This window comes from Drosophila ficusphila, unplaced genomic scaffold (assembly GCF_018152265.1).
Source record: "Drosophila ficusphila isolate 14025-0441.05 unplaced genomic scaffold, ASM1815226v1 contig_636, whole genome shotgun sequence".
NCBI classification, from domain to species: domain Eukaryota; kingdom Metazoa; phylum Arthropoda; class Insecta; order Diptera; family Drosophilidae; genus Drosophila; species Drosophila ficusphila.
In genome coordinates this window covers 2029191-2053308 of record NW_025064569.1, presented here as the reverse complement: position 1 = coordinate 2053308, position 24118 = coordinate 2029191, and the positions used below count along the sequence as shown (strand labels likewise).

Sequence of the window (24118 nt, the reverse complement as noted above, 5' to 3'; positions counted from 1 at the left end):
TTTAGAACACGGAATAAGAAGTGTGGAAATTTATAATCAAGAAGCATATGTGCGTTCTAGCCACTTCTTGCGACTCCGAGCGTATGTTCAGCAAGGCCGGACAGCTCATTTCAGATCGGAGGTGCTCGCTGAAGCCTTTCGTAGTAGACAAATTACTTTTTATGAATATAAACTTTGATCTCAACATGAATTAATTGTTATTTTATTTTAATACTCAACATGAATTAATTGTTACTTTATTTTAGAACTCAACATGAATTAATTGTTACTTTATTTTAAAACTTTGATAAAACTTGAATAAAATTTTGTTATTTTGTTTAAAATTTGCTCGATGTATCGATTAGTATCGATGTTTTCGCTCCAAAACATCGAAAATTTCGATGTTATAAAACATTTTGTTAGAAAACATCGATGTTTCAAATCTTGTTATTGTCAAACCTCTATCAGATGGTGTGGAAGGTGAAGTGCAGTGAGCCAACTTATGTACGAATAATTTAAATGTAAATAATATACACTATTATAGGTATATAACAAATGTCAATAAAATGAAATTACCGTTTAGTTTATATATAATATTAGTAAAAAAATATATTTACTCTTTTAACTGGGTAATGGAGAACTTTTACCAAAGTATTATTAATTTGTTTCCATTATTTCACATATTCAAATTGAGCGCCAAAAGCATATACATATGTACATACCTTCTGTCAAAAAAGTACCGGGACTGGGTTAATAACACTCACATTTTCTATTTATTCATCCAAATTTATTTTGTCGCCTTCAAAGTAGTCCCCATTAGAGGCAATACACATATGTTAGCGATTCTTCCAGTCTTCGAAACATTTTTTATAAGCGTTTTCCGGGATAGCCTTCAACTCCCGTGCCGAATTTTGTTTAATGTCTTCAATGGTGCTAAAACGGGTTCCACGAAGCGGCAACTTGAGTCGAGGAAACAAAAAGAAGTCGCACTGAGCTAAATCTGGCGAATACGGAGCTTGTTCGATGGTATTTATCGAGTTTTTGACCTTGTATTCGTTGACAATGGTAGCTCGATGCGGCGGCGCGTTGGAACAAGCCGTGCAGCGACTCGTTTCATACCCAAACGGTCAGTCAAAATGGTACGAATTGACTCGTGAGAGATGTTCAGGACTTGTGCTATCTCTCGTAAGCTGACATGATGATTTTCAAAAATAAATTCCTTCACTGCATCGATGTTAGTGTCGGTGAGAGAGGTGGATGGTCGTCCCGAACGAGGCATGTCTTCGACAATCTCACGACCCTCTTGTAATGCTTTGTACCACTCAAAAGCACGTGTTCTCGATAAAACTGCATCACCATAAGCCTTCTGCAACATTTTTAACGCGTCAGTACAAGAAATTTTGTTCGCAACACAAAATTTAAGACAAATTCTTTGTTCAATATAGTTGTTCATTATAAAATTCGGCAAGCAATCAGAACATAGACTGACGTAACCAGCGACTGTAAACAAACTACTTCACAGATCGCGATCAAACTTTACTTAGTAATGCAGAACAGTGTTACCAACATAACAAAAAAAAAATTTCCGAAATCGGTTTAGCACAGGCGTTTTAATTAATCCAGTCCCGGTACTTTTTTGACAGAAGGTACATATGTATGCATGCTCTGCGACCAACGCATAAGTATCTATATGTCTCTCTTTCGGATTTTTTTTCGGCTTTCAACACCATTTTACGGATTTTTCGACCAGCTCAACTGGCAACCCTGCCTCTAATATATGTATACATACCATGCTGGGCAATATATAAGTTTGTCCTTGTGCTGCACACACAGCGCAGCTGGTTGCTATTGATGTGACTAATTCATTCGACATAATGAAGACTTTATTCAATTGCAGAAATATGATCGCGAAATATTTGATTGTAAAACCAGATGGGTATCTTTTTCACAATGCTAGAAAACTTGTTTGATGCCAAATCATCGAAGAAAATGTTGATATTAATTAAATTAGAATTTAATTGCGACTTAGTGTAAAATTTTCAGACCCTTGCTAATTTCAGGAAGATAAATTACATTACAGTTATTTCTACGCCTAATGGCTTAAGCTTAAAATATCTACATTGAAAATACATAGTAGACTTTTCAAGTGAGCAATTAACGAAAACTGTTGGAAGTCAAATTTTAAGTTCTTTTGAAAAACTAACCGAAATATTGTTATAAAACTAATTCGAAGTATTGGACAGGCTGCACAACTTCAAATTCCAGCGTAACTCAAATGGAAAACTATTTTTTTGATGAAAAAGACGCATTGTTTGAGGCATACTTATCGCAAGGGGCTCAAATGCAATTGAACAGTACAATGAATGTACATATATCAAAAATATAAAATATCCAGCATCTGTATCAATAGATTGAAATTGACGTTTTAACTTACTGGAAAGAAAAGCAGTACATCGATCAGGAGCTATACGCTATAAGTAATGTTTGTTATGCCGTACCACAAACTCAGAAAAAACCCAAATGACGTAATTAATTGATGCTTTCTTATTCGTTTGATTGTTTTAAAATAGGTATCGATTAAAGGAGCAGTCTCCGCGCTCAGACTGGTTCTTACTGACTACCACAGCCGTTTAAGCCGGGAAGTTTTTGAGAACAAATTGTTTGTCTAATTGCTCAGTTGTTTGCGAATTCGGTTACAATATTTTCTTTATAGAAGTCATCCGATCTTCGAAAGCAAAAATTTCTGACAGAAATTTGAATGCCCTTTGCAGAAATGTGTTTGTGTAGCATTTATATGGAGTACAAAAAAAGCTATTCAACTAAATTCTGACTGGTTAGCACAATTCGAGTATTTGCATACTTTTAAGGGGGCTTCTCATGTAAAATTTTAAAAAAATCGATTTTTTTTTATGGATCGATAGAATAACGTCTTGGGAGTATATTCCCGAAGTTTTATGACTCAACTCTCAATATTGTGGAAAATATAAGTGATTGAACGAGCGCGCTCGGGCGCGCTTTGTGTGCTAACTCAAAACTTTAAATCGTTTTTTCTCAAAACTATGATTATAAAAAGGCGGTACACGATTACGAAAAAACTACTGAACCGATTTTTGATTTCTAAAAAGTGTTTTGCAGATTATACATTGAACGAGTGCATGAATATCTGAAATTGTGAAAAAAAGTTATTTTATACACTTTTCAGCCCAATTCAGCAAAAAAAAAAACAAAACAAGAAAGGAAGCTAGCTTCGGCAAGCCGAAGCTTATATACCCTTGCAGTCGTCAAATATGTCGAAAAAAATACATAAAGGCTAAACAACATCGAAGCTAAGACGATTTTTCTTTTCATTTTCCATATTTTCGACTATAGATCATATGGGAGCTACATATATGATATAGTTGTCCGATTTTCATCAAATTTAATTCGTAATTCAAGAGTCGTTAGAAAACTTTAAATTTCAAAAATCATGCTTATCAAATAAAAACCAACGATGTTATAATTTTATTTCCGTTATTTCTATATAGATTTTTCGATCTTTCCTATGGCAGCTATAAGATATAGTTGTCCGATTTTTATGAAACTTTTTTCTCAATATAAGGGTTGTTAAAAAACTTGATGTTCAAAAAATCATGCCCGTGGGATAGAAAACAACGATGCTATCAATTTATTTCTATTAATTCTATATATATTTTTCCATCTCTCCTATGGCAGCTATATGATAGAGTTATCCGATTTTGTTCAAATTTAATCCGAAATTCAATAACAGTTAGAAAACGCCATCTTGAAGAATTCAAGTCGATCTGATCAAAAACAACAGAGTGAGAATTTTTTATTTCATTCTCTTGTATTGGAGCTATCCGATATAGTCGGCCGATCCGGCTCGTTCCGACTTATATACTGCGTGCAACAACTACACAACTTTTGGGAAAGTTTCAGCACGATAGCTTTAAAACTGAGAGACTAGTTTGCGCGGAAACGGACAGACGGACAGATGGACAGACGGACAGACGTACAGACGGATTTCGATTCTGCTCGTGATGCTGATCAAGAATATATATACTTTATGGGGTCTGAGGTGTCTCCTTCACTGCGTTGCAAACTTCTGACTGAAATTATAATACCCTTTTGCTCTGCAAGGGTATAAAAATGGCACTTTTTTTCAAGACGTGATTTTAATACTTTAAAATCGAATTTTTTGAAGTTGCAGACATTTTTGCACTCGGGGGAACCTTGCTGAATAATAAAAAATTTTTTTTGTATGTTTAAGATGAAAACTTTGGGCTCCACACTGTACCGCAATAAGTCCCTCAGCCGCGTCGAGCCACACGCGACCTTGAATAAGTCCGCCATTTTGTTCTTTAGAATTTTCAAAAAATGTTTTTCTCATACTTTAAACATGTGTTCAAATATATGCAAAAAATTATTCGTGTAAGTTTTTATTTTCCAAGTGAAAAAAATTCCCAAAAAACAACTACTTTTTGACATGTTACAAGAGAAGCCCCCCTTAAGTAAATCCAGTCAAAACTCTGATATAGGTCGGCCAAAATAAAGTCTAGCAGAGTGCTCAAAAATAACAAAGCGAAGACAGATAGCAGACTAATAGCAATATAACAATAATATAAAAATAATAACTTAGATGACATTTGCTTCTTTGTCACATCAATGTTCCTCTTTAACTGATAATCAATTCTAATAATGATAAGCGACTGAAAATTACTTGGAAAAACTAACGACCATCGTCTACCCGCTATTGCAGCTCGATTCAAATTCAATTTTAAAAATAATTATTTAATTCAATTAAAAACAAGAAAGGAAACTGGTTTCGACAAGCCGAAGCTTATATACCCTTATAGTCAGGCTTGTATCCAGGGAGGGGGCCCGGGGGTTTTCAGTATACAAATGAAGTATTGAGTTCACTCCGACAAATGCGGGAAACAGCTAACGACACTTTCAGAGAAATTTTTCAAGTAGCGTCAAAATTTTTTGCAGATTTTTTCGACACTGAAATTCAAGCTCCCAGAGTTACGTCACGACAAAAATCTCGTGCGAATCCGCAAACGACATCGAATGAAGAGTATTTCAGAGTCACCATTCCTTCCTTGCATCGATACTTTGATACAAAATTTGACGGACAGATTCATCAAGAACGAAGATATTTTATCCAGTTTCCAACTGCTACTGCCAGGATATGCTTGCGAGAAAAAAATTGATGAACTGGAAGAATTAGGTCCATACTTTCAAGACGAAATGCCATTGTCCGCAGTTCAAGCTGAGTACAAGTTATGGTGTGCCAAAATTTCATCAATTGACCCATCAACCGAAATTTTGAGACTGTTGGAGTGTTGTGATGGAACATTTTTTCGCGGGATAAATTTTCTTCTCAAGGTCATGGCTACTCTTCCAGTCACAACGGCTAGCGTCGAAAGAACGTTTTCAACAATGAAGAGGATAAAAACTCTACCTCGTAGTGTGATGGGCCACGACAGACTAAGTGCACTCGCGATGATGTCAATTCACTGGGATACTGTTGTTGATCCGGAGGAAGTTCTCGACCGTTTGGCGAAGAAAAAATCAAGGAAGTTACTCATTTAAGGTGTATGTTCTGAAGGAAAATACATACTGTATTCACATTTTGCTATTTGCGGTATTTTATGTGAAACATAAATAATGTTTCAATTTTTTTTACATTATAGTAACTGTTAATTGTAACCTTATACTTTGTACTGTACCTTTTTCTTGCACAATGAATAATAAAAGATCAAACGTCACGTACTGATTAAAGATCGATGTGCCTTTTTCTGAATTTATTCGAATAAGTCCACATTTTTTATTGATTTTTGTCCTTGAGGATAAAGAACAACGATGTTATCAATTTATTTCCATTAATTCTATATAAATTTTTCGATCTCTCCTATGGCAGCTATATGATAGAGTTATCCGATTTTGATAAAATTTAATCTGAAATTCAATAGTAGTTAGAAAATGGCATCTTAAAGAAATCAAGTCGATCTGATCATTTTTTATTTCGTTCTCTCGTATTGGAGCTATCCGATATCGTCGGCCGATCCGGCTCGTTCCGACTTATATACTGCGTGCAATAATTACACACCTTTTGGTTAAGTTTGAGAAAGATAGCTTTAAAACTGAGAGACTAGTTTGAAGAAAAACGGACAGACAGACAGACAGACGTACATACATATTTGGATTTTGATCGTTATGCTGATCAATAATATATATACTTTATGGGGTCTGAGGTGTCTCCTTCACTGCGTTGCAAACTTCTGACTTAAATTAAAATACCCTTTGCAAGGGTATAAAAAGAAGTTAGAACAATACGAATTTGGATTATCTTCATAACATGTACATATATATATTCTTGACTTTATTTTATTTTAGTAACATAATACATTAGACAATAAAGAACGATATCAAAAAAAAGAATCATAATATTAATAACGAATTTAGTGAAAAAATGGGTCTAATTGTCCAAGAGGTATAGTATGCAGATTGAAAATTTCAAATTGATTTGATTGCCATAAGCATATGTACAGCAGATGCATTGCGGATAACTACCGAAAAACTTAGTCCCACTGAAAAGATTAAACTTTTCAACGCTGCAAAACACATTTTCAATAATTAAATTCATTTGCAGAAACTTAATTTGCAGAAACAAGCGGAAAAGATAAACATTTAGATCCAAAGTGTGCAACTCTACTGCAAGTCTTATCATCTGGTTAAATTAATAAAACAAATTGAAAATAGATCCCTAGATACTGCAAACGAACCAACATCGAAGTATTTCTGGTATTATTTGCCTTTTTCGTTTTTTTGGCTACTATTTATTAAGACCGACTTATTTTTAAGTTAAGTATGCTAATACATATGAATTCAACAGCTTTATATATAATATTTATCTTATTTTCAACGGCACGCGTCTGTATCCTGTATATTTGGGCACGTTGATATTTTCACATTAAATGGTGTGTCATTGCAAAGCCTTTTTTTGGATTTTTATTTGAGAACGTTTATTCAGGATTTATACTCCCATTTCTGTTATAAAATCTTGTAAGCAGTGTGCAAGCCCATATCAAATGCTCTGAAATCCGGCTGACTCAGCAGTTAAAAATTATGTCCTGCGGTGCGAGCAGAGCGCCCAACAATTGTTTATTCCTCTCCAGTTTGTTTTGCCCAGGCCAAACCAAACTTTCGGATCCATGTTGTCCACTAAATTAAGCATTGCGTTCTCAGTGTCGCCCCGTTCGCTCTCCATGGGCGCAGGAACATTTGCATGTCCTGTCACAGGCAGAACTCAAAACATCAAACTCATCAGGAGCGACACCAACAGCTCTGCAGGTGAGTCGGGCGGGGAGCGCCGCCCCGTCAAGTGCCCTACTGGGAGCAGAGTTCTATGGCCGGAGGCGAGTGCCCACACATCATTGTTATAGGTGCATCTACCCTGACGCCATTACACACGGCACACTGGTTTGAGTACACTAACAAAATGGCTCAAAAATCGTAATTACCCACATGTAAACACGAAGCTTATTTTATTTTATTTCAGGGACAAGGAAAAAATGATTAATTAATTATATAATTAATTAAAAGGTTTCGAGCCAATTGATTGATTAATTGATTTATCAGTTATTGATTTCAAGTCTTTTACAATTAATGAAACTCAACACTTTTGTGTGTAACAACTAATTGTGTAAACAACATTTTGAAAGTCAAATAAAAAGTATCAATATAGGCTGTGTGATTTCAAAGCTTAAAAGACAGTTTTACCATTGGCTAGGGATAAGAAGCCAACGCTTTACCGACATTTCCCTCTTCACCCAGCTTTGGGACCACTGTGCGCCGACAGACTCACCTGTGTAGTCCGGCGATACATGCTGGCGCTGCAGGTCATCCAGGGGACGAGCACTGGCCGCACTGGCGTACATGTTCGCGTTGAAGGGCTCATGGTACAGACTGTTCTTGTCAATGGACGACTCGTTGTCATCCATTGTTGCGACCACCTGGGGGAAAAAATGGCAGCAGATAGTGAAAAAACGCAGGGGTTGCTTCGGGGCACTTTTTTGCATTCCGCAGTCTGGTTACTACAGCTTTTAATCATGATTTCTGGAATATGGTCGGCGTTAGGGCTTTTGTGCGTTGGCAACATTCTGCGCGATCTTTTTTGCTTCTGTTGGCCCAGATGATGCTTGACATGCATCCTAAATGGTTCAAGGATCCACCACCCACACACCAATGCCCCGGCGGCAGCCAGGGTTGTTATGCACTTTACATGTTTCGCAGCCCAGTGGGTTAGGCGGAATGCATTAATGGTCTGGGCTAGGCTCTTACCTTCAGGACACCGTTGCTGGAGAGGGTTTCCGGATTGAAATTGTGCTGAAATCCTTCCAACACGTGCTCCCTCCCGCGGGAGTGTTTGTTGCGATCCACTATCAGCAGTACGAACGCGACAAGCAGTATTATAATTGTGGCCAGCACTGTGACTACGACGCCAACGAAACTCGTCTCCGGTTCCAGGTGGTCCATGGGTTTAGGCGAAATAACTAAAGGCGGGGCCACGAGAAAAAAGGGAACACGTTTTTTTAAAACTACTAAATGGTAAGCGTACACAAATTGTATAGTGACTTTAGAACTTAGATACAAAATGCTCTTTAAAACATATTAGTATTATATATAAGTATTATATAATCAGAATCCGAACAACATTAAATTGGCCGACTACTATTCCCACTAAAGCTTTTTGAATAACATCAGCACAATTTTAATTGTCATTAATAACTTAAGAAATGCTGGGAATAAGCAAGTTCCATCACCTGGTATAAGAACTGTAAGAACCATTTTAAAACAGTCAACAATTATCCCTAATGTAAAAAATGTATGCAATTAGTTTACTTTCCTACCTTGGCCTTCTTGTACCGATATCTTAATATGTGACCTTTAATCTTTGTTCTAAGTTAATATAAAAAGAAAAACAACATATGTTTATCACAAACATAACTAAGTTTTAAAAAAGGCATTCAATTTTTTAGTTCAAATTTGGTATATTTGTTGTAAATTATTTTTGATCTTCTGTATTTTAATTTATTTCATATTAACAAACATGTGGGTATAAAAATATCTTAATCGACTGAAGTTTCTTACTGCAAGCAAGATAGCTTCATTTCTTCTTAAATTTTATTTTTCCGTTTTGATACCTGATTTACATTTTTGACTGTCGAATTTTCATATGAAGTACGCAAATTTCGCTGGTTAAACATACCTTGCGTCGTGTGCTGGCTTCTTTCGCCTCCGCTGCTAACCGCCCTACCGACTTCATCGCGCTGCAGCGGATACTCAGACGTGTCCGGCTTTCTGCTGCCAAGGGGCGGAAACTCATCCAGAAGCTCATTTTCTGTGAAATTGCCAAACACAGGAACTGCAAATAAAAAGTAATAATTAATTTTTAAGAATGCATAAAAAATAAGTGTCGTTAGAAGTCTGCCCATGTTTTCCAAAATCCTTTCCAAAGGACACTATCAACCGAACATACACATTTGCCCTTATGCGGGCATTAAAGTGGATCAAGGAATTGGTAAGCGGTCTTTATTTAATAAATTGTTAATATGTTCTATGCAACTAAATTAGTTGTAGAACAAACTTTTCTTATGTCAATTTCATAAATGCATTGCGAAGCTTGATTCTTTTATATTTTCGACTCCTTTTTCTTAGGGTGGTTATAGGTTCCTCAGACGTCTGAGTTGCTCGGGGTACAAAGACGATTGGAAAAAGAGGAAGGAAAACAGGGAGATACCCTCGCAAGGAAATACAAACATGCGACTTAGTACTGTACACACTGTAACAAGGAGACGCTAAATAAATTGTAAACCTTCTCCACAGGTTATCCCTATTTCTGTGTGAAAAGTTTTTGAAAGCCTTGTGGCTCAGAATAGGGCGTGGCAGCTGTCCGCCTTGATAAACTGCCTCGACTAATGGGTCCTGTGGGCAATTAGGGGGAAGGTGGCAGCTGGGAAAACGGGGCAACGAAGAGCGATTATTATGAGGAAAAATGGCATATCTGGTCGCAGACGGAGAGTGACGAGTTGCGGAAAATCGGCAAGGGGCAGAGGGGCGGCGAAGGAGATCGCGATGAGTGTCAATTAGTGCTGCATGCTTCTGCGTGCAACTTCACTTGGAGGCGTTGGAGCGTGTGTCGGCGATTGTTTGCCCCCGCCTCACCATCGGCGTTGATATTATGCTTTCGACGCAGCAAAAACCCTGCAAACACGGCGTTCGAAACTCAGACAGTCGTCAATAACGAAGAGCGACAACAACATCGACCAGACTGATGCCGGAAAAGTTTACCCAAGGGACTGTTGACTTTTCTTTCTCTATATCCTTTTTTAATTCGTCCAGTTGCATTTCCGCCCGAAGCGTTTGTTGAACCCTTTTTACTCGATATTTAAAAACAAAACGAAAAACGTTGTTTACCATTTGAAAAAGCAAAAACTCTGGGTACGCTAATTTATACAGCTTTCCGGCAAAGATTTTTTCCTTTTGTTTTCGGGTTCGCTTCTGCCCTCTTCAACTACTACCATTTTTTATTTTCCTCAATAACAAAGTTTTTTATACTTTTCTGGGTTTGATTTTCATATGCAAATAAAGCCGATGAACATTTGAGTTTTCAAGCTTATGATAAAGGGGTCTAAGGCGAAACAAAGTGTCTCGGAAAATCCTGTTGCGTTAACTAAAACTAAATTTCTGCCACGTATGTTTACAGAATCCATCCATAAAATATACATTTAATTTTAATGTAAAGGAAGCCATACATTAGATATAAGGTCAAATGTTTATTAGAAGCTTGCGACACAGTGAATAAGACGTAGCTCTTGTTAATTTTGTAAGGCTTTTTTTTTATAGGGGTGTACATTTGCAAATTTTTCCAATGTGAAAAACAACTTTAAGACTTCTCGCTACACAAAACGATTTTCAATTAGACAGAATAAGGAGTGGCAAGTCCACAAGGACTTGAAATGAGTTTGAATGCGAGCAGCGAGTGAATGGCTGACTGAATGACTGAGCATCCTGCGTCAAAACTGAGGAGCGCAGCAAATGGAGCATCGTATGCTGGTTGAAGGTATAGCGAAAGACAATGCAAGTGCTCTATAGTGCATATGTGCATATATTGCGGTGCTATTGATTTAAAAGACAAGAGAGATGCAGAGCTTAATGTCGCTATCGTAATAAAAAAACAAGAAAGGAAGCTAGCTTCGGCAAGCCGAAGCTTATATACCCTTGCAGTCATAAAATATGTCGAACAAAATGCATAAAGGCTAAACAACATCGAACCTAAGACGATTTTTCTATTAATTTTCCATATTTTCGACTATACAATAGATCATATGGGAGCTATATGATATAATTGTCCGATTTTGATCAAATTTAACTCGTAATTCAAGAGTCGTAAGAAAAGTATATATCCCTCAATTTAAACTTGTCTGATGAAAAACAACGATGTTATAATTTTATATCCGTTATTTCTATATATAATTTTTGATCTCTCCTATGGCAGCTATATGATAGAGTTATCCGATTTTGATCAAATTTAATCCGAAATTCAAAAACAGTTAGAAAACGCCATCTTGAAGAATTAAAGTCGATCTGATGAAAAACAACGGCGTGAGAATTTTTCATTTCATTCCCTCGTATGGGAGCTATCCGATATAGTCGGCCGATCCGGCTCGTTCCGACTTATATACTGCGTGCAATAACTACACACCTTTTGGGAAAGTTTCAGCAAGATAGTTTTAAAACTGAGAGACTAGTTTGAAGAGAAACAGACAGACGGACAGACGGCCAGACGGACAGACGGACAGACGTACAGACGTACAGACGTATTCTGATTCTACTCGTGATGCTGATCAAGAATATATATACTTTATGGGGTCTGAGGTGTCTCCTTCACTGCGTTGCAAACTTCTGACTGAAATTATAATACCCTTTTGCTCTGCAAGGGTATAAAAAAAATACACAGAACAAAGGTGATTTCAAAATGAGTGAGGCCATAGAGCATTAAAAAAAAGGTACATCGCTTTGCAATATTAACAAAATATGGAATCTGGAGCCGACGAAAGCTTGGAGAGCGTGCTGCCGACGCACAGTGGTCAGTCTTGTATGAAGAAGGCGGCTTGAAATTTGTTTTGTAGGTATATAATAGCGTATGAGTATTATATTTTAAGTATCAGCACCATTAACGCCATATATGTATATCCCCTACCATCGTGTTTACAATCAAATCTTCAAAATTTGACTCCCAAATGCACAATACACTTTTTATAAGCGTCAGTGACAATTATTATATTATTATATTTATTGAACACTTAATTTTGATTTAAATATTAACAAAAGGTAACAAATAACGATGATTAACATACATTCAAAGTTTTATAGAAGGAATATAAAATAAATTTGTTAATACAAATTATAAATGTTTACTCTATCAAATCAAAAACACGAACGAGGCACTGGTCTTCTTTAGCGATTGTGAACGGATTCGCAGATATTGGCAGCTGATTTTTACAAATAATACTTACTAAATATTGATTAATATTCAAAAAAAAATTTCATTGGGGTGCGTGGGTCGCATCAGAACTTTTACCTTTGCAGAATATTGATGTTCAATTCTGCAGAATTTGAAAAATTGTCACATATAGCATGCAAAATTAAAAAAAAATTATAAAAACACAATCTACAAACCTTCAACTTTAATATTCATTTCACTTTCGGATTTTAAACGATTTTTGATATTATTTTTTTAACCATTAACTTAACGATTTCAAAAGTCTTGCGCACGCTTTCAGTTGTTCGCTCCTCGAATATGTGGAGCACAACAAACCTAATAATTGTTATATTGGTAAACAGATGCGCCAAATTTGAAATCAAAATTCCAAAATTTATTTTTGATTGACCACTGTGCGACGCCAGCAGGGATTCGACTCGCCTGGCTGCTCAGCGCTCCTCAATGAGTTGCAAATTGCATATGCACAAAGGGAGGCAACTCATTTAATTTTTACAATATCCCAGAGCTTTGGCTCTGCTCTTAGTTCTGTTGTGCTGCCGGATCCCTTGGCTGCCTGAGTGTAAGTGTGTGAGCTCTTCCGTTTCCTCTGCCTCGTCACAATGCCATTCGACTTGCAGCAGCAGCAAAAGATTTCCCGCTCCCGATTTCCCGCCGCACGCTGCCCCCACAAAGCTGCCAGGCTCATGTCGAGCTGAGTAAAACTGGTCCATACTCACTCGCCCTCGGCTCGTAATTCGTTTTCGTAAAAGAGTAAATCTCTTCTCTGATGAAATGCACAGCGAGTTTAAGTGCTTGCATGCATTTGTTAAGGTTCAAGGCTGTTTTACAGTTTTGCAGCTGTTCATGCTTGAAGAGTTTCCTGTGGTAAAGTTTTACAACAAAAATACTAGATTGCGTATTAAAAGAACAACAGATTTCTAATTTTAAATTAAAGGATTTTTTATAAAAACCCTTACTATAAAAGAGCCTTTAATGGAAATTGAGGAACAAGCTGTTTGTCGGGTCATCCAGCCGCAGCAGATACACTGCCGCTCAACTGAATAGGTTCATGATCTCAGAGGTAGTAATTTGTCTATAGTTCCTAAACCAGTGTACCGATTTCGATAATTTTTTATTTATTTAGTTCTTGAATCATATTATAATAAAATGCTGACGAATGTTTTCAAAAACATATGATTTATTCCTTATTTATTTTTTCTTCTGAAAGGTTAACAAAATTCATGATTTTTTTCGGTCACCTGAACAGGTTTGACCTAAAACAATTAAAATTATTTAAGTAACTTTAAGGATAAATTTCTTATTTTTTTAACTTAGCTGATACTTATGAAAATTTTTAAAGTACATTTTACTAATTTTAATAAAAAGTGAACCCTTCGTTGTCCGATACAACTTCAAATACACGATCGGGAAGCGAGCCATATAAATTGTGCAGTATTTGCAGTGAAATTGTTGTCCAGGCTGTTTTAATGGCCTCAACTGAAGTTGTTTTGCAAAGAAATTACCTGTCTCCTTCATATATCTTGCGCGATAGCAACCCCCATACGTTTTCGATTATATTACGGTCAGGTGAACATGGGGGCCATTCAAGTAAGTCCACATTTTGAGCCTTAATCCACTCTTTTACCACCCTAGCTGTATGATGGAGTCGTAGGCCTTAGAAATACATTAGATTTAGTATTGTATACTAGATTTAATTTTGTTAAATTAAATTAAATTAATCAGGAAACGAAGCCTTTAAGATTTGTAGGTTTCCGCGTTCGTTTTGGAAGTAACAAATTAAAGGTCGCAGGGGCCAAAGACTGACCTGCAGTGTTGCCGTTTTAGGGTTTTTCCCCCAGATTTGGGGTTTTTGTATTGGGATTGCGGGAAAATTTTTAGAACAGCGGGAAGACGCTAATTTATCTTTATTTCAAATCGATGCATTTGCAGTCGGCAATATTTTAAAACAAAAAAAAACCAAGCATCGCTCCAGCTTTGGAACATTTTGGTATAAATAATATTGACCAAATTGAACTTCAGCACCAAAACGTGAGTATCATAAACTTGGAGAACAAGGACGATACATTACAGTTTTGGCTGGAAGTCAACGCATACCGCGATTCTGGTGGAAACCCGCGATTTCAAGCGCTTTCCACCATTGCTTTGCAATTATTGTCGCTGCCGTGGTCGAATGCCGAGGTTGAGCGGGTTTTCAGCCAGGTCAACTTGATCAAATATAAGCAGAGAAATCGAATGAACATCGACACTTTAAACTCGATTTTAAGCATCAGGTAAAATAATGAAGATATGTAATCTTAAAAATATAAACTACAAATTGTCACCATTTTAGATCCGGTTTGCAACGTCATGGCAAGGTTGCCATAATTATAAAATACCTCTAACTTTCTTAAAAATGATCGGAACCACAAAAAAATATAGATACAGACGAAGAGGGTGTCGATATAGACGATATTATTATAAACTTTGAATAAAATTATATAAAAAAAAATCTAGGTTTTTTTTTTTTTTAGCTTTTTTAACAAAGATTTTTGGTGGGGTTTGTTTTTTTTTTTTTTTGCTAATCTAGGGTTTTTTGCACTAAAAATTATGGCAACACTGCTGACCTGTAGACCTGTAGCGAAACGTTTTCGATATTCCTCTTTGCGCTCATCTTCCCGCTAAGCCGAATTTCGCCCACCGAATCTGCTGCATTTTTTGTTGTTGTTGTTGCTGCTAAACATGTCCACAGAAAATTCGGCAAGCGTCACCGGCAATGGCAATTCAAACAGGGTGACATTTCAGAAGCGCAAGGCAAATTCGCTATTTAATCGAGTGGAGCGTTTAATGGAATCTCTTTCAAGTTCGGCGTTGAATTCTTTTGACCATTCTGGTCTTCATGTGAGGTTGGATCTTATCGAGGAACTTCAAGGGACATTTAAAACGGTTCTTAACGAGCTGGAGGAATTGGATTTCGAGGAAATTGAAAATGACTTGGAAGAGAAATTTGATGTCGTCGTAATTCTTAAGACCACGGTTCGATCGGAGATCACAAAGCGCTCCGCGAATTGGGCAGATTTTTACTCTATGTTTACTACCATTATAGAAAGTCATCCTGACCTGACCAACATAGAAAAGCTGCAGCATCTACGTTCGTACCTGAGGGATTCTGCGTTGGAAACCATCCGCTCGCTGGAAATTTGGGATGGCAATTATTCTGTTGCTTTGGACTTATTGCAAAACAGATTTAATAATCGTGGATTGGTTTTTCAAGCACACATTACTGAGATCCTGGGGCTTAAGGCAGTGCAGAGCAGTTCGGTCTCGATGCTTCGTGAGCTGTCCGATAAATTTAACGCTCATATTCATGCTTTAAAGAGATTTGGCACGATGGAACAAATCGCAGGATGCATAATCGTCCAAATACTGCTTCAAAAGGTAGATCCTGCGAGCCAGATTTATTTTTTTACCAGCATTTTGGATATAAGCACAGTACGGCCATGATGGAGGGTACTCCGGAAGGAAAAATAAGAACATTGGTTCAAAACGTAGACACCCGCTGGAATTCATGTGTAGACATGATGGAGTCCTTCTTAGGCTTAGCCACCAAAGTAGCAGTGCTATTAATTCAAAGATCGGAACGAGTTAAGGGACTACCCGAAATGCTCAATGCCTTAGAGCTCAGTGTGTGCAGCGACTTATGTAGTCTCCTGCAGCCATTTAAACAAGCCACTGAGCAGATAAGCGGCGAACAGTACGTCACCGTAAGCATGGTGATTCCACTTATTTCGATTTTAGAAAACAGCGTAAAACAATTGAATATGGAAACAGACGAGGGAAAGCGAGCCAAGGAGGCTCTTTTAAGGAATTCGGAAAAGAGGTTCCAGTCGTTTCAGCTAAATAAAATTTTAGTGAAATCGTCACTTTTAGACCCTAGGTTCAAAAAAATGTATTTGACACCGCTTTCGGTAAGGGAGGCCATTCTCGACATAACCATTGAAACCGATATATTTACCCAAGAAAAAGGGTAGGTCATAAAATTACAAATTTTTATAATGTAATAACTCATTAACTCGTAAAACTAAAAATTGTAATATTATAACATTTAAAATTTTGCTAAAATAAGAAAAACACTTGCTAACTACTTAAATTCTTACAGATGATGACGAACAAATAAATAACTTCAAGGACTTTAAGAGCTTTCATAACAAGTCCATCGCAAATGACAGTGACGAATCGGAGAACAAGGAGCTAAAACTTTATTTTATCTTGCCCAAGGCTGCGTGGGAAAGCAATCCCCTGGAAATATGGAAATCGGACAAAGCGACTATGCCGGGCCTGTACAAGCTGGCCATGAAGTATTTAATAACCCCGGGAAGTTCGGTGCCCTCAGAGCGGCTGGCGTCCGCCATTAAATGTGTGGTGTGTGACTCAAGGAGCAGGATGACGGACGCACACATTACCCAAAGGGTATTCCTAAAATCCCTAAAAACGTCAAACTGGTCTTAAAAACTATTTAATAATACTGTTATTTTTAATAAGAAACTTATTGTTGTTTTATTGGGGGCGAGAAATTTTTTTGTTTAACACGAAAAATATCGGAAATATCGATATTATCGATGTTTTTATATGATATTTAAAATACAGTCGAATCCCGATAATTCGTACCCCGCTAAATCGAAAATCGCGATAATTCGTAAAAAATTCTGTCCCCTTGAAAAAAACTCGTTAATTCGTAAAAATTCCATGCATTTTGGTCCCCTCGTTAATTCGTAGTATTTTGCGCAAAGCAAAGAATATTGAACCTCTTATAAATCGTAATTTTGTTTCGTAACCTCTTATAAATCGTAACGCGATGCGAAATTTTTTCAGTTAAAGCACCGTTAGATTTTGCAGACAGCTATTCCGCCTTTATGTCGCCTAAGCATTATGAATTTTGTGTTTCTCTCGCTGTTTTCGTTTAGTTTGCTGATTTTTTACGGAGAGGAACAGCGTTCTGTGAAAATGTCACAAAAACGTACGCATAAGACGTTATCAAAAGCGCAAAAACAAAACATTATTTTAGCGATTGACAATGGAACAAAAAAAAATTGAGGTGGCAAAACAATTCGATGTCGCTCCATCAACAATAACATCAATTCTACAGAAAAAAGAGTTTATAATGCAAGCATCCCCTAGTAGTAAACTGAAACGACAGAAACATGCTGAATACCCGAATATAGAAAAGTCTCTCCACAAAAGTGGCTTACACAATGCCGTCAAAGTAATGTTCCCATTGCAAATATTATAATATTATGTTATTGTTTAATTTTCTTTTAATATGAAAACGTACAAATGAATGTCAAATTATGTTTGTTTAATTTTAATAAAGCTTAATACAGTCGACTCTCGTTAATTCGAAACTCGAGGGACTCTTGAAATATTTCGAATTATCGAGTGTTTGAAATATCAAATGGTTCGAAATTTCGAAATTTTCGAAAGAACTTTGTTATACTGGCTTGCTTTAAAGCACAATTCTGCTGCTCACACTGCTCAATAACTTTTTTTAAGAGAAAAAGTGCATGAAATACTTTTTCATCACTTTCGTTTTGTAGACATAAGCTTTGTATGGTATCAAATGAGGATCTTGCTTCCTTAACTGACACCTCTGCCAAAGGTTCTTTATACTTTCTAGGGCTCATAGCTAACATTAACTTTTAATATGCATACCAACGAAAGAGTAACAGTAACTGAATAACTACACAAACCAATTCGTAAGAAGTGTGTGCGTCAAAAACTACATAATCAAAACAAAAACAAAGGCAAGTTTGAACTTGTCGCAAAATTTTTTCTCTGCAACTTTGAATTGTCGAGTGTTAGACGCTGATGAGTTCGAATTAACGCGTGGTTTTGTTAAATATCAATGATTTTTTTCGTTCGAATTACCAAGTGTATGAAAATGTATTGATTTAGTTCGAAATATAAAGAGATTTTGTAGGGACCTCGTGATAACTTTGATTTATAGAGGGGTTCGAATTATCGCAGGTTTGAATTAACGAGAGTCGACTGTACATACATATGTAAACATGATGAGAAATGTAAAAACCCCGTTTATTCGAATTTTTCATTTTTAAGCCCCGTTAAATAGAAATCTCGATAAATCGAATTCCCGTCTAATTCGTAAAAAAAAGTGATCCCCTTGCCATTTCGAATTATCGGGACTCGACTGTATTATAATTTTTTTTTTTATATAAAAAAAATATCACCGATACGATATTTTTTAAAATTTTCGACAACCCTACAGACTTCCAACGGGGGAGTATGTCGGGTCATCCAGCCGCAGCAGATACTTAGGTTCTTTTAATGCTACCCACGGTTGCCAGATTTGGCTCTTTTGAGCCAAAACTGGCTCTTTTTTTCTCTCGTTGGCTCTTTGGCCCATTTTAATTGAATTTGGCTCTTTTTTGCTAATAGCGATACAAAATATTTTAAATTAAAAAAAAAACGAATTCATTTTTTTATTTATGCATTTTTTTTTTGTGGAATTATAAAAGTGATTAATGTCTGAAATCTAAAAGTGCCAGATCGAAATTAAATTATTCCGCTGGTATGGTAGCTCTGAACATATGTCAGATTTACTTAAATTACCAAGTAATCCTTAGTTTCATTGCAGAAAAATGTGTTGTGATGTTTTTGTATATTTTTTTTATATGACTTTTTTATGATAATAGTTAAAAAAATAATAATTAAAAATTTGGTTCTTTTTTATTCAAATTGGCTCATTTTTAATCTTTTTTTTGGCTCATTAAAAATTTTTGAAGTGGCAACCGTGATGCTAGCTCTTAGCTTATCTGCATAGCTACCATCTCTCTCTCTATCTTTTTCAATCGCTCTCTCGTTGCTTGTTATCTTCTACTTTGGGTCACAAAATCGTCTGATCCACTTCTCACTTCGAATTCTAACTCTTCCTTTCGATCCCGCGGACCATTTTGTAAATCTATTCTGCTAAAATAAAACCGCTGCCTTTTCAGAACTCAAACTTAAAGCTTCGTCGTTTAAATTCAATAGCTATTAAAAAAGCCTATCAGCTCAACACTGTTTTTTGTCGTAACATACTAAATGCTTCGGTTTTTAAAATATGTACATACATACATACAAACAAAATATTATGGAAATCGAAAATCTTTGGGTTTGGTAAAAACCTAGTATGTATAGTATTTCTGAGAGTGAGCAATAATTTATCTTTATGATCTTGTCGGCATAATTTAATTTCCTAAGGCGATATTTGCGTTTTTTGATAAATTCCACCCATTTTGTCGCCAACATTTGAATCTACAAAATTTCCAAACGGTTGAATTTGTTGATTGATTTATTGATGTTGATTGATTTGTTGATCACTTTATGTTGGCAATGCCTTTTAACAATATAGTATTTTTCTCGATTTTGTCTTGCTCAGTACCTTGAGCTGGTAAACAATCGATGATTGGGACATTGATGTTTTTAAGTAAACATCGATGGAAAATCGAAATTGTTTCAGAACAAGCGCTTATCACGATGTTTGAATTTAATGCGCATCTCCTGTAGGATACAATCTGTCTAGCTTTTCTGAACACTCGCTCTGAAGCTCAGGGCAGTGTTTCTCAAAATGCCGAAAGTTATATTCAAACAAATTTTTCGCGATCATTGGTTCCAAAATAGCGAGTTCAAGGCGTGGTTACGCAAACTGCCAGGAAATGAAACCAAAGCATATTGCAAAGATCTTTGAAATAAGGCAGTATGCGGCAGCGAAGAAGCACATATGTATTAGCATTGGGCTCAATTGCTAAATCTCAGAAAATAAGTTTTCCTGCTATATGTTGCAACTTGCAAGACACCGGAGCGGGAAGCAGCTCTTTGTTTGTACACGGCCGGCCGAACACTCTGCTATACTGCCAGTGAGCCACTTGTCTTGATTGCGCACAAATAAATTTAAAGCATTTAAAGCCGCTCAAATTTTTTCAATGATAATATAATGTTCAACTGCAAATTCTCCGACGATATAGAAATTTACTTACTTAGTTCGAACTTTATCGATAGCGCGCGCAAAATTAAAGTGCTTATTGTCAGATAGAGAGCGGTAAGGTCGCGGTCGATACAGAAAATTCTTTGGTGCAAAGTTATCATGTCATATTGTATCGTTGAGTTTGATGGAAAACACTATTTATACATGAATTTATATATCGTGCTCAAGAATAATCTGTAAAAAGGTCAGTATTATATTGATTGTGGGGAGATATTACATAGGTATACAGTGGGGAGCAAAAGTGATTCCATGTTCAGAATATGCCTTTTCAACCGCTCATAAAACGTAAACCAATGAACCAAATGAAACAAACTTTTTTTTTCTCGATTACTTATTCAATTTGTAAGAAATAGATTTAAATACTACAATAATACAAGAAAAAATGTAAGAGATAGAAAAAAAAAACAAAAACAAGAGGCATATACTCAGTTTTGCACCTTTTGTTATTCGCACTTGTTTTTGCTCTCCCTGTTTTCTTATCACCAAAATACTTGCAGATTTACTGTTTTATGTCTTTTTCACGCATTATTCGTTGTCATAATTCAGAAAGTCTCACATTTCTTTGGTTCAAACTAAATTTTAATGAATTAAGAAATTAGTCGCCAACTTATACTTGTAAAATGAAGAAGCTATCAGCAGATACCGAAAATAGTATTGTTTTCATGACTGTTCGACACGCACAATTGCTGAAAAGCTGAAAATTAGTCAGTCAGTGGTGGTCAAGGTGAAAAAAATGCTTCTACGGAGTTAAATAAAACCGTAAGTCGATGGACAGCTAGAAGAGCACTGGCTAGAATTGGATATGTCGCCTCTGTTAAAAAAAATAAACCAGCTCTATCCGAGAAAAATTTTAAGGCTCGGTTACGATTTGCAAAGCCACACAAAAACTGGATAATAGAAGACTGGAAACGTGTTATCTGGTCGGACGAATCCAAGTTTAACCGTTTCCAGTCGGATGCCAAGCAGTATTATTGGCATAGGCCCGGTGACAAGCTAAACGCACAAAATTACTTAGCAAAATATACGAATATTCAGGAATCAGTTATTATTTAAACTCTATGAAATAATCTATATTATCTTCTCTTACTTTAATTTATGTTATTTCATTATAATATATAGATGGACCGGAAATATCAATCAGGAGCGACAAAAAGAAAATTGAAGAAAGACAGAAAACTTCGTGATGAATCAGGAAGGCGGACGCTTGACTTTTTTTGGAAGGAATCTGCATGTACACTTGAATCCTCTTCAAATAACAATGATTTGGAAAGTACAGCACACGATGATACCGTGAATCAGAATACAGATATTGATAGCATAAATTTTAATGAAACAGACGGAGTTAAAAATACTAATGAGAAAGTCGATAAAAACCTGACTGGCACTACTAAACCGCCCTTGCTGAATGCTGATTCAGATTTATCTGCTGCTGAGAAAGAGGTTGTTACTGAGGTCGCCGGGATACTTATTGATAACGATCCTCATTCTTTCATGCGTCGTAGTTTGGATACAAAATCAAGAGACTTGATCGCTTTAAAAAGGGCCCGCTGCACATCCAAGAAGCTTTCCACGAGACTCTACTGACAGGCCTTTTCCAATAAATATATTTCAGAAGAAGCTTCCAAATGAAGAAAAAATCCATAGAGATTGGTTGGTATGGAGCGAAAATGGTCAAGCCTTGTATTGTTTCTCATGTTGCCTTATGAAAAGCGTGTCGGAGTCCAAGTTATCGACATCACAACAGTGTCAAGAGGATGGAATGTCAGATAATTGGAGAAAATTGTATGATAAAGTCAAAGATCACGATCAAAATGTCGCTCATATAGAGGGATACATAAAATGGAAGGAATTAACGCGAAGAATATCATCAGGACAATCAGGCAAATGCAATTAGAGAAAAGCAAATGGACCAGAATCCTGAGTACTATGCTCGATGCTGTACTATTTTTGGTCGTAATTAAGCAAGTGCTTCAAAATTGTGACATCGATTTCAGCTTGTGCAGAGATCAAGGGTACGACAATGCTCCCAACATGGCAGGTAAATTTTCCGGAGTGAAATCCATTATTTTACAAGAAAATCCCCAAGCTCATCACTCGCCTTGCGGAGCACATACGCTCAATCTTTGCGGCGTTCATGCAATGGAAACAAACATTCAGGCCAAAATCTACTTCGGGAACATTGAAAAACTTTACAAATTATTTGCTCTTAGTCCAATGAGGTGAAAAATACTAGCGGAATACGCTACAATCGTTGATTAAAATGTTTGTTTTGTAATGTTACACTATAATTAGGCAGTTGTTCAACCCACAACGATTGACGTGTGATAAGTATTGCTAGAATGTGGAAACAAGACAAACTGCGAGCAGTGAAACGATTCCTTGCCAGCCATCATTGTGAATGTCCAACGATTAACTAGTTGAAACATCTCTTTTATTTACATAGAGTGTAAAACTATTGGAATTTCCATGAGCAAGAAAATAGTAACTAATTTCCTCACCGTATGCGGGCCAACTGCCTAACGACGAATTAAACGATTCTTCTATCGCACATTAAGTCGATAATTTGTAGACTATTGACGTACTCCACGGTTTTATTTTAGTTTAGTCTACGCATATGTTTATAATTCCCACGACTGTATCTATTTTGTTATTTTTTGGTTTCGCATTTTGTTTAATTCATTTAGTGCTTCATTATTGCAAGGTTTCTTGCCCGTTAGTTTATTGCAGTCCAAGTCCTCTATACGTAGTTCCTGCAAAGATCTTACTCTACTAAGAGCCACGTAGGCTTGGCCTTCTTCAAACAGTTTCGCACCTAAGTATACGACTGCGTGATCCACAGTGCTGCCCTGCATTTTATGTATTGTAGAAGCCCATGATAGTATTAAAGGCAACATTCTTCTTTCAGCCGTCCCGTAGTTGTACTTGGCTGGAAACTGTATGGCTTTCAGGTGTATAATATGTACTCCGTCTCTTGCGAAATCAATTTTGGCGGAAGGTACATCTGTTGCATATAACTGAGTTCGACGAAATTTAGGCCAAACGATTTCGTTGATGTAGCCAATAGCGCCATTTACTAATCCCTTTGAAACGTCAATATTGGACCGTAGCATGACTTTTGCCCCCACAAATGATTCCAGTTCCGCTGGCAAACCCCCAGTTTTGTTGATATCAGCTGGTATTATAGTAGCTATATTCGACTTGTTTCCACTTCGTGTAACGTGTACTAGCTGATCCTGGGCTTTTATTTTGTAAATGCGAGCACCATTATTTCTGTACAAATTCAATACAGCAGAGTTGTGGTCGTTAACTTATTGATTTGTGGCGTATATAGTACATTGTATTCTACTGGTTGAGCACTTTCATTTGATACCCATATTGATGGGATTGATAAAACCTACGTTATCCACCATTTTGTAGAGGCCACCATCTTGGATTGTAAATTTTGTTATAATCACAGTATTCTAATAGTGTAGCCCTTTCATTTGGGGGTTGTGGAAAAATATGGTATCCGCCATTTTGTACTGTAACGTGTACATCAATTTACACTAACTCAG

At 36.5% G+C, this 24118-nt stretch overlaps 1 protein-coding gene across 1 annotated transcript in view; it reads right to left on the bottom strand.

The window, feature by feature from the left end:
* Nucleotides 1-24118, bottom strand: part of LOC108101656 (discoidin domain-containing receptor 2) — a 147244-nt gene that overhangs the window by 90111 nt on the left and 33015 nt on the right. Inside the window, exons 3-5 of the mRNA XM_043208768.1 lie at nt 9251-9406; nt 8323-8534; nt 7847-7994 (exon numbers count right to left, since the gene is read on the bottom strand). Coding sequence (XP_043064703.1) covers nt 7847-7994; nt 8323-8534; nt 9251-9406 — 516 coding nt within the window. The remainder of the gene's footprint in view (nt 1-7846; nt 7995-8322; nt 8535-9250; nt 9407-24118) is intronic.